Here is a 12,318-nt window from a genome sequence, read left to right as displayed (position 1 = left end):
ATCAGCTGCAGACTGATGCAGCTGCAATTTCAGCTTACATTTGGTGAAAGGTGGGGTACACTCATCGCCAGTGCTTTTCTTATTTTTAAACTCCTTTTTTAGAAGAGATTTTGAATGTGAGTAACAGTGAAAACAGTTAAATATTCTGTGAAAAAGGTGGAGCTTTATTTATTTATTTTGATTTTGGTGTACATTGTATCTCAGCAGTAGTTGTACACTGTAATACAGACGTATTTCAACAAGTGCAGTCACCAGGAGAGGTTATGTTATAGACAAACAAGGTTGTTGATAACTTAACAAAATTGTGACAGTGATCTATGATGGATTGAATTAATGAAAATCTCCTCTCAGCCTGAGTTCTCTACTGACTAAGTACTATCTGATTATAATGAACAGTGTTGCTACAACATGTGGTTGCAGTTCTAGGTAGGTGTATGTCAGGTTACAATGTCCACAGCTATGCAATACCTATGCCGTAGCTATGGTACCAATGCAGCACAGAAGTATACATGAACCTTTACAGCTTTTAATCCCAAATAAAGTAGTTTAGATAATCTGACCAAACTGCTGACTTGTTTCTGACTTGTGTCCTTAACTCTATCGTTATTCATTGTGAAAAGCCTCTTCTAAACTTTGCAATACTGACAACAGATTGAACTTTATTTATGTCACTCCAGGTGTTAGATTAAGTTAATTATACAGTTGATTAACATAAGTTGTTTCAGGAATAATGAAGTGTTTTCACACTGTAAAGAGATACAAGCATCATTGTGAGAGTCACTGCTCCTCAGGTTACTGTAACTTTGAATGGTAAATAAACTGTACAAAGCAACAAATTGTACAAACATGCAAATGTGCACACAGTGTATAGGTAGTAATAGTAGTAGTAATTCTCTCATGTTAGCAGGTTAAGATGAGCTTTTCAGAGTCAAAGGAAAAGAAAATGCATGAATTACAATGTCAGACAGAAGGATAAAATATTACATAGACATACAATATGGCAGGTTTGTTTTTCAGCATTAAACTATCACAAGTCAGTAAGAATAACACCATGTAACAGCATATAGAAAAAGAGTTAGACACATATAGCCACAGAAGTCAGTCATGGAACATCCTAACATTAGTATCATGTTAGGACTGTAAACACTCTGTTTCCATCTCTTTTTGTATGTCACTTCCATTATCTTTTGCCCATCACTTCTGCAATATAAAACACACTCTGGCAGAGCTGTTTAATTATGACAGTGTTGTTATTGTGTTAATACTGGAAGCATTTTCAGTTAAACAGTAGTTGGGGCATAAGAGTTAGAATGGCAAATTCTGTGATTCAAGACTCATGTCCTGTTAAATTTCACCAGAAGTGGTACAACATGTCAACAGGATGTCACAAGAGAGAGAGAAATCAAATCCATTGCATTAAAATGACCACACCCTTAATTTCCTCTGGTCTGTTAACACATCGCCAGTGTTAATGTTTTGTTCTCCTTCTGTCTAAGTTTCATCCTTAAGTGCTGGTCAGACACACTGATATAAAAGTGAATAAAAGTGAATTTGAAAGTGTGAGACCAGATCTTCCCATCCAAAACATGATATGTGAATGTGTGAAGGAGGGTTTAAGACTGAGAACAGATAAGAGCAGAGTAAGAAGTATAATGTGACAGCATACACCAGTGCTTTAGCCTTTGTGTCACTGGAGACCAAACCTCCACCTCCTCTTAGCTAAAGCCCTGGATCATGGTCCACCAGGAGCAAATAATGAAAGAGGGAGCTAAAACCTGGCCATAACAATGTGCAACCCCTCAGTAGGTATATCATGCACCTAAAATACCAAATAAATAAATAAACCAAATAAACATGCCACTGCCTTGACTTCACTGTTTTGTGAACTACGATTTGAACGCTAAATAGAACTTATATATTCTGATTACACCAACATAAAAAAACGTCAGACCAGAACAGAAATCATTGAAAAAAAAAACCCTAATGTATTAGAGGATCACAATCTTACAGCTATTCCTGAGACATCTGCAGCTTTAACACTTCTATAAAGATGTGTGTGTGGAGGCGAGGCTGAGGGTCACTGTTCTCTTCCAGCTCCACTGCTTGAAGAGTTCCTTAACTCTTTTCCTGAAAAGAGTTCCTAGAATAACGTAGAGGATGGGGTTGAGAACACTGTTGAAGTAGGCTAAGTAAGTTAAGATCTGTCTGCAAGTTTCTACAATGGTACCAAGGGTACACCCTACCAAGAGTTCAGCTCTCATAAGCAACTCTATTATCTTCACCAGGTGTAGTGGCACCCAACAGATCAGGAATGCTATGAGGACAGCCAGGACAAGAGTGGTGGCTTTCTGCTCTTTTTTCTTAGTGTTTGATGCCTTCATTAACCGGTTGTTCAGCACTTTAATAACCTTGAAAGTGCAGAAGGAGATGATAGGAATGGGGATGACGATGATAAACATGGTCAGCATCCCCTCACACAGCAGCATTACAGTGGTATTTGGGTAATTAAGATAGCATAGTGTGGCGTTGATGCCAGAGAAATATTTCACTTCTCTGTAGATGAGTGTGGGGACACTCAGGAGCAAGCCCAAAGCCCACACCAGCAGACAACCCAGTTTGGCAGACTTTGGCCTACGCAGTCTTTCATGAGACAGCGGGTGCACCAGTGCCATGTAACGATCTATGCTGACCAGAACCAGGAAGTAGATGCTGCAGTAGACGTTCATGCTGATTGAGAGATTGACCAGTCGACACAGGGAACCACCAAAAGGCCAGTTGAATTTTTTGGCTGCATACACAGCCCAGAAAGGCAAACAGGAGACCAGGACAAGGTCAGCAGCAGCCAAGTTGCTTAAGTAGATCTCAGCCACGGTGCATGCCTTCTTGTGGAGACAGAATACCATCAGGACAAACACATTAAAGATGATTCCCAACACAGCGATGACCAGGCTATAGACAGGCAGCACAATAAAGGTCCATTCCACGTCTTCTTCAGGACAATGAGCGATATTTGTGTTGTTTTGGTCTCCATGTGTGGCCACAGGGCTGAAGGTAGTAGGGATGCTGTAGAAGAAGGCAAACAGGACAACCTTAACCTGAGGCATTTTGAAGGTTAGTTTGAAAATGTACTTTAACATCCTGTTATAATAAATACTGACCCACTCTAACGACAGTTTGTGAAATAGTCATGAAATTCAATCTACTGATTTGAGACAAATTTTTCATATTTTCTTCATGACACATACTGAGATACCCTTAATTCCAAGCATCTCAGGTTACTGTGAAATACTAAGTAATATTAAAAACTGAAACAATGCTGTGAATTATTTAATACTGACAGTGAGAAACAAGAAACACTGTAAAATATTTTTCCAGGTAAATGCAGTTCCTAGATAGGTTTATTGTGAATAAATACATTTAGGTTCAATTTGAGTCATGTGTGATAGCTTCTCAAATAAAAGTTAAGGTTTGACTTCACCCTCCTTTTTTATGTTAAAGGACATGCATACCCACAATGTAGCTTTGGCTGTTTTATAGCATTATTTGACTTTGAGAGAATGATCAGAGCAACATAGCACAAAAAATAAGAGATTGATATTACCTGGGATACACAATAAGAAACATTTTTTAAATTAATTTGATGTAAATTAATAAAAATCTGAGGCAATAAGCTGATTTGTAAGTAGATCATGAAATGATTTATCATTCTGTTGTCAGTCTGTTAAGAAAGGATACACAGTCCTTAATAAAATAATGAAGACTAGGATAGTAAACCAAGTGAGCAGAGTGTTGCAGATGTGAGACACTGATGAGACTACCATTGTGACATAAATAATTACTGAGAAAAATATTGATGATATCAGCACTTGAATGGTTGCTTGCTTCTTTGACAATGAGTGATAAATGATAACATTCACTCAGATGCTTCACTGGCCTCAGGGGTTATGGCATGGACCGTGAACCACAATGTTTCCCATATGGCTGGGAACCTTCAGTGCAACGTCAACAAAGACTGTAACAAGTTCTGCTTTTGTATAAATTAACTATTGTTGCATTTACTAGGTAACATGCAATTTATAAATATGAAAGTTTTGTCAGTTATTGTATCCATAGTTTTATTCAGCTATGTACAATAGTTCTCACATATTAAGTACTGTGCTCATATGGTGACAGAGCTGCAGGCTAGATACTGGCATGATCAAACAACAAAAATACTGGGTCTCAAAACCTAAATAACCTGAGCAGACTGCAGTGTCCACATAGATTTAACCATTTTCTGTTTGGGAAAACTGAAATAAGAGCTTATTTCAGTTTCTGAGTACAGTTTTATAAAACTTGGTTTTATCGCCATTCACAGACAATGTTATAAAGCACAGCCCATTGTTGATGTTGAACAATATGGAACATTAAGTTGTTGATTATCCTTTTTAATATTTCAACTACAATGAATAATGGTAAAACATAGAAAAGTAATAGAAGCTCATGCATACCTTGTAGGCAGAGGAGTCATCATTCTACTTGAGGAAGTCCAGATATCCAACTACACCCTTCCAATGTCCTCTGCTGCTGTTGTCTGTCTGTCTCTGACTTGCTCTCTGAAAAGTGAACTGCCAAAGTGATGTCATACAAAATCCTTGGAAATATCAGATAACATATTCTTTTGCACGTCCTTCCCTCTTCATCCCTTCCCTCTTTTGTTTTTTCCCTCTTCTTGTAGCATTGTTTGCACTGCCTGTGTCGCTGTTTGTAGACTTTTAATAGTTTGTTTCTACATAATTATTTTTTAAAAATGTTCTGATCTGAGAGATGTTTATTTGCAGCAAAACATGTGTAAGGTGACTGTTGTTTTCTTCCTTCTTTTGGAGGTTTTCTGAGCACATTCAACTAGGAGGAGACCCTGGGGTAGACTGGGAACTCACTTGAGGGATTACATATCTTATCCGGTCTAGGAATGCCTCTGGATCCCCAAGGAGCATTCCCAGATAAATTGAAGAAAATGGATGGATGAATGGATGCATGGATAGTTGTTTTATTATACACTTGATCAGGATGTGGAAGTTTCTAAACAAATGATGGTGGCATTTTATCAGCCATCAGTCCTTTTGCTACTAATAGTAAAATAGAAATGAAGCTTAGCAAAAGTCCAGTCAGGAAAACTGCATGCCATCAGAGTCACAAACAGTTTTCCCACTATCTCTAAGCCCCACCTGCTCATTCTGTTTCCATCCAGTCATAACCTGACACCCTTGCCTTGAGCCAATCACTTGTAAGCTGTCAAGGTTTTAAAATATTCTCTTTCTGCTGTCATTTCAGCACTGTGATGTCTTGTCTCTGCTTTACCTTTTGCATGGCATTTGCCTTCATCATCTTACTCTGCTGCATCCCCTCCCCTCGCCTGATTCTAATTCTGAAAACATGTCCGATTAAGTCAAGTCAAGTCAGTTTTATTTATATAGCACCAGTTCACAACAGAAGTTACCTTGAGGCACTGTACATATAGAGCAGGTCTAGACCATACTCTTTATCTTACAACATTTACAGAGAGAGACCCAACAGATCCCGCCATCAGCAAGCACTAGGCGACCAAGTGCAGCCTTAAACGCACCAGAAAATCTGCTGCTCCTCAACTTAAAAATGGCAGTCAAATTCTACCAGATCTTCAGTTTCTTCCACACAGAATACCACTCCCACTCCAACGACTCCAGCCATTCCAGCTCTAGAACTGGCTAGCTCTATACTGGCACCCAGTGTCTTGCAGTCTCTGGTGTGATCAGTTCAAGCTCTCATCTGACATCTGCACATGCTCAAAAATGCCTCAGCTTCAGCTTCTGTAGCCCCAGCTCTACATCTCAGCCCCGCTTTCTCCCAGCCCCCTTGAGGCCTGTACAGAGACATGTTCTTTTCACCCCAGTAGAAGAACAGTGCCTATCTGGCACTGATTGATGATCTCAATCTTAGATACAGAAGGAACATGTTTTACCAACATCACAAAGCTTTTTTCAGCATGGCAGCACTCTACATTTCTCAGTCAAATATCAGTCGAATTGGTCAATTCTGAACACAGAAATTCTCATCATGCTGGTCGGGGTTCCCAAGCAGTCTCTTGCTTGACCTGTGACAATTAAGGCCACACTGCCCCGTTTGCCCTCAGCTGGCTTTTCTGCCACCAGTACCTCATCCAGCTTCTCTGAACTTTCAAAACCTCCCTCTTCCTCATGCTGTTTGATACCTGATGTGTGTTTAACAACATGCCCATGTGCAACAATTTTTGCAGTTAGTGCTTGCAAGGAAGCTCATCCCAGATCAGTATTCCTCCGCTGATTTATTCCCACTCGATTAGCTCACCCCTGTGACACAAAACTGATGAGGCTCAAAGAATATTTAAAACACATCCTTCCATTCCAATAAACACCTCAAAAAAACTCCACTGTCTCACAGTTCTGTGAAAAAAACTTAGTGGAGATTATAAACGGCCTGCACTAGTCCATTAGGCATCACTACTGGGAAATACTCAGGGAAGAAAGGATTGATCATTAATTTTTGATCCATTAGCTCCTTGCTTCTGAGTCACTTTTGCAATTTTTTGTGTTTCAATTAGCATTCCTCCGAAACCTGACCAATTTATACTATATGTGCTTTCTTCTGTTATTGTATCAATGTTTGCCATTTCAAGCCTCAGTGCATTTGTGGCTTGCTCTCTGGGATTCAATTTTGTGTTAAATGTTTTGATCACTTTTTTCCTTTCCAGCTTCTCTTTTTCCTTGTTATTAGAGAGGGACTGTTTTCACCCTATGTCGATTCACTTCTCATCTGTCTGTTTTTATTACAGCTCTATGGGCTTCTAAGAACTGGTGAATTCACTTCTTCATCAAATTCATACAGTCCTGCTAGAGATATCTCATTCTGATTTATTGTTCAGCCAAATCACCATAGTTTACTTAATAGACATTCAACGGCTAAGGGTGTTTATTCTGTAATCATTGCCTGCATCGACTCCTCTGTTGCCCTCTTAAATATATGGTAAAATGTATTCACCTCAAACCTTAACAGGAGTATTCAGGTCATTCATTTAGAGGAGGTGCTGCCACCTCAGCTGCACTGCACGGAATATCCTCAGCCTCTCTGCAACAACTGGGCCACTGGTCCTCTGCCTACTCCTCCTACATATGTCAAGACTCTTATGATTATTTCTGTCCTCTCATCTTCTCTATCATAATGGCAATTTCCCCCCTGCATCATAATTGCATTTTCTTTGCATTGTCTCCTGCATTTAGGCTATTTCCCTGCTTCATGTTTGCCTTTCCTTTACATCATTAATCCATTTTCTTCAGCTTATTCGGGTCGGGTCGCAGTGGCAGCAGGCAGAGTATTCCAGACCTCCTCCCCAGCAACACATTGTAGTTCCTCCTCTGGGATCCTAAGGCATTCCCAGCCCAGATAGTGTATGTAATCCCCACCCAGCAAGTTCTCGGTGTACCTCTGGGTCTCCTCCTGGTTGGACGTGCCAGAAAAACCTCTAAAGGAAGATGCCCAGGCTCATCCTGATCAGATGCCTAAACCACCTAAACTGACTCTCTTCGACTTGAAGGACCAGTGGCTCTACTCTCAGCTCCCTCCAGATGTCTGAGATCCTCACCTTATCTCTAAGGCTGAACCCCACCACCCTACGGAAAAAAACTAATTTCTGCTGCTTGTATCCGTGATCTCATCTTTCAGGCACTACCTAAAGCTCATGACCATAGGTGAGGGTTGAAACATAGATTGACTGAAATCAAAAGCTTTGCCTTCTGGCTCAGTTCCCTCTTGACCATAACAGTCCTTTACAACACATTCATTACTGCTTACATCACACCAGTTCACCTCTGTCTGACAATGACTCATTTGGTAAATGCAATGTTATTACTGGAAAAAGCCTCTTCCAAACATTGCAATACTGACAAAAGATTAAACTTTATTTATGCCAGTCCAGATATTATATTAAGTTAATTATACAAATATTTTATGAATTGATAAACATAATTTGTTTCAGAAAGAGGCAAGGGAAAAACACCAGAGAAACAGGGGAAAACAGACAAGTAATGCTCAAACTCTGGTAGTACAGTGTAATACAGACATTTAAAGACATTTCCATTTCAATAAGTACAGTCACCAGGAGAGGCTATGTTATGGACAAACAAGGCTGAACCTGACCCCCCCCATCAAATCTTCTCTGAGCCAGAGAGCATTAAAAGAGGTTTCCACTGACTGAGCACTGCACCTCTATAACATTGTCAGTTCATGATGGAGAGCTTAATGGATGCAGGATGACAATGCTTGAGAAAAATTTAATCAAGCTTTTATCAAGCTTTCCAGGCATTATTCAACAGTTTTCACACTCACAGTATGTAAACACACTTTTAAGTGCAATACTGGCACACTTTGACTTTAAAGTTTTCTTTTTCCCGTTATTTAATTGGCTATTCTCTCTATCAGCCATAAAATATTGTTCTCAGGAAGTTCGTGGCTAAACTCTGGGAACTCAGCAACAGCATCAGTGAAACTGAATCTGGGCACTGGGTCAGAACCATGAGCTGGCAGACAAACATCAAGTTTACTTGAATCTGGGCCCATTTTCTGATATGACAGCACTCTCAGATAGATCTACCATCCTTGTGTATGCTTACAGTTACATCATTTTTGGTTTTTACTTCCAAATAAGGGAGTTTAAATAATATGACCAAACTAATTACTTGACTTGTGTCCTGAACTAGAAGGAACTCTACCTTTATTCGTTATGAAAAGCCTCTTAGTATTAAATTTTTATTTACACCAATCCAGGTGTTACGTTAAGCTAATTATGCAAATATCAACAACTGATCAATATAAGTTGTTTTAGACACAGTAAAGAGATACCGGCATGACTGTGTGAGACACACCTCCTCAGGTTACTGTGACTTTGAATAGTAAATAACCTGTACAAACATGGAAATACGCACAGTGTGTAGGCCGTAGCTCTCTTATGTTAGCAGGTTGAAATATGACAAGAAAATGCAAACAATGAGTTACAATGTCAGACAGAAGAAATGGAAGAACAATTACGATATAAGATATAAAATATGGCAGGGTTTGTTTTTCAGGTGTTAAGCATTAAAATATCACAAGTCAGTAAGAATAACATCATGTAACAGTACAGAGAAACAGAGTCACACACATATAGCCACTGAAATGTACACAGACAGTCATGGAACATCCTACCATTTCAGTGTCATGATAAGACTGTAAAACCTTCCTGTGCACTCTGTTTCCATCTCTTTGGTATGTTACTTCCATGATCTTCTTCCCATCACTTCTGCAATATAAAACACACTCTGCAGAGTTGTTTAATTGTGTAGCAGTGTTATTATTGTGTTAATGCTGCAAGCATTTTCAATGAAAGAACACTTAGGGCAGATACAGTTATTTGAGACCCATATCCTGTGAAGTTGAACCAGAAGTGGTATGAAATGTCAACAACTGATCCATCTCATTAAAAATGACACAAAAAAGTGTTGACACATCGTTAGTGTTGATGTCTAGTCCTCCTTCTGTCTAACTGTCCTCCTTAAGTGCTGCCCAGATGAAACATCTTGAGAAAGGTCAGACTCAAAGTGAATTTGAAAGTGTGAAGATGTGAAGATGTATGTGTGTGCCAAGGAAGGTTTAAGACTGGAAACAGATCCCAGCAAAATAAGAAGTGTAATGTGACAGCAAACATCAGTGCTATAGTCTTTCGTCAATCTATAACCTCTTAGCCAAAGCCCTGGATCATTGTCCATCTGGAGCAAATAATGAAAAAAAAAAAACACACCCTAACATATTAAAGGATCACAGTCTTGTAGACATGCCTGAGACATCTGCAGCTTTAACACTTCTTGACAGAGATGTGAGTGTGGAGGTGCGTGTGGAGTTGAGGCTGAGGGTTGCTGTTCTCTTACGGCTCCACTGCTTGAAGAGTTCCTTAACTTTTCTCCTGAAGTTTTTCCCTACAATAACGTAGAGGATGGGGTTGAGAACACTGTTGAAGAAGGCTAGGTAAGTAAAAATCTGTTTGCAGATGTCTACAATGGTATCAAGGCTGCACCCTACCAAGACTTGAGCTCTCATAAGCCACTCTATCATCTTCACCAGGTGAAATGGCACCCAACAGATTCAGGAATGCTATGAGGACAGCCAGGACCAGAGTGGTAGCTTTCTGCTCTTTTTTCTGAGTATTTGACCCCTCAATTAACCGGTTATTCAGAGCTTGAATAATCTTGAAAGTGCACAGGGAAATAATAGAAATGGGAATGATGAAGCTCAACATGGTCAGCATCCCCTCACACAGCAGCATTACAGTGGTATTTGGGTAATTGAAGATAGCATACTGTGGCATTGATGTCAGGGAGATTTTCCACTTCCCTGTAGATGAGTGTGGGGACACTCAGGAGCAAGCCCAAAGCCCACACCAGCAGACAACTCAGTTTGGCAAACTTTGGCCTGCGCAGTGTTTCATGAGATAGCGGGTGCACCAGTGCCATGTAACGATCTATGCTGACCAGAACCAGGAAGTAGATGCTGCAGCAGACATTCATAGTGATAGAGATATTGACCAGTTTGCACATGGCACCACCGAAAGGCCAGTTGAAGTTGTTAACTGCATACACAGCCCAGAAGGGCAAACAGGAGACCAGGATAAGGTCAGCAGCAGCCAAGTTGCTCAAGTAGATCTCAGCCACGGTGCATGCCTTCTTGTGGAGACAGAATACCATCAGGACAAACACATTAAAGATGATTCCCAGAACAGCGATGACCAGGATATAGATTGGCACCACAGTGTCGATTGACTCAAGTTGTAGAGAAGAACAATTATTGCCATTTGTGCTGTTTTGGTCTTCATGTGTAGCCACAGGGCTGAAGGTAGTAGGGATGCTGTGGAAGAAGGCAAACAAGACAAAATGTTATTAAACATACATAACACATAAATGGTTGCTTGCTTCTTTGACAATGAGTGATAAATTATAACATTCACTGAGATGGTTCACTGGCCTCAGGGGTTACGGCATCGACCATGAACCATGAGCCTTTTGTGTAATGTCAACAAAGACTGTAACAAGTTCTGCTTTTGTATGAATAAACTATTGCATTTATTTAGAATTTTTGTTTATGTTGTTCTGTAAATAAATGATAAACACGCAATTTAGAAGAATGATTTTTTTTGTCAGTTTGTGTATCCATAGTTTAATCAGCTATGTACACAATAGTTTGAAGTACAGCTCTCATGATGATAAATTTAACTTCATTTGATTACATATTTCCATATTAGCAAAACAAAGACAAACTTTTAGCAATTTCTCTTTGTGTATAACTTTGAAAGCTTTCTCATACTGATTACTTAAGATAAAGAAACATATTAGCAAGTGCAGCAAAGGTTGTTTACTTGTCTGCCTGTAACAACACAACAGCCTTTCCCCACATGTATGTTCAGTACAACTGTTCTAAGTAATGATCGCACCAGTACCTGTTTATCCAAACAGTGGGGCTTAAGCTCATTCAGCACTAAATACAGTGATAGAGCTGCAGTCTAGATGCTGGCATAATTAAACAAAAATACTTGGTTTCAAAACCTGTATGACCTGTGTGTTCATGTAGATTTGACCATTTCTATGAAACTTGGTTTTATTGTCATTCACAAGCAATATTATAAATTACAGCCCATTGTTCAGAATACAGAACATTAAGTTGCTGATAACGCTTTCATATTTCAACGACAATGAATAATGGTAAAACATAGAAAAGTAATAGAAGTTCATGCATACCTTGTAGGCAGAGGAGTCATCATTCCTCTTGAAGAAGTCTGGATGTAAAATGTAAAGATACTCAGCTACACTCTTCCAATCCCTTCTGCTGCAGTCGTCTGTCTCTGACTTGCTCTCTTAAAGGAGAAAGTGAACTGGCAAAGTGATGTCATACAAAATCCTTGAAATATGAGTTAACGTGTTCTGTTGCACCTCCTTCCCTCTTCATTCCTTCCCTTTTTTGTTTTTTTTCCCCTCATCTTGCAGCATTGTTGATTGTTCATTTCTACATTTTAATGCTCTAGTCTTAGAGATCTCAACAATACATGTTTAAGGTCAGTGTTGTTCTATTATTTCCTTTTAAAGTTTTTCAGGCACATCCAACTGGAGGAGACCCAGAGGTAGACGAAGAGCTCGCTGGAGGGATTACATAGCTCATCTGGCCTGGGAATACCTTAGGATCCCCCCAAAAAAATGTTGCTGGGGGAGGAACATCTAAAATTTCCTGCTTAGCCTGACGCAAACA

The 12,318-nt window shown here is 39.6% G+C and overlaps 1 protein-coding gene and 1 pseudogene across 1 annotated transcript; both read right to left on the bottom strand.

Annotated features, from left to right (window-relative positions):
• Nucleotides 1-151: 151 nt before the first annotated feature.
• LOC108874852 (B2 bradykinin receptor) lies at nucleotides 152-4,592 on the bottom strand. Its single transcript, XM_018663394.2, has 2 exons — nucleotides 4,491-4,592; nucleotides 152-3,063 (listed from the first exon to the last, which is right to left on the bottom strand). Exons 1-2 carry the CDS (start codon nucleotides 4,511-4,513, stop codon nucleotides 2,043-2,045), a joined length of 1,044 nt encoding a protein of 347 aa, XP_018518910.1. The 5' UTR covers nucleotides 4,514-4,592; the 3' UTR covers nucleotides 152-2,042.
• A 3,339-nt stretch (nucleotides 4,593-7,931) lies between these two features.
• On the bottom strand, nucleotides 7,932-12,247 carry LOC108874840 (B2 bradykinin receptor-like; annotated as a pseudogene).
• Between the last annotated feature and the right edge of the window lie 71 nt (nucleotides 12,248-12,318).

Source organism: Lates calcarifer, linkage group LG19, assembly GCF_001640805.2.
Source record: "Lates calcarifer isolate ASB-BC8 linkage group LG19, TLL_Latcal_v3, whole genome shotgun sequence".
NCBI classification, from domain to species: Eukaryota; Metazoa; Chordata; class Actinopteri; family Centropomidae; genus Lates; species Lates calcarifer.
Note: the sequence above shows the minus strand (reverse complement) of the source record. Positions and strands in the feature narration are given on the sequence as shown.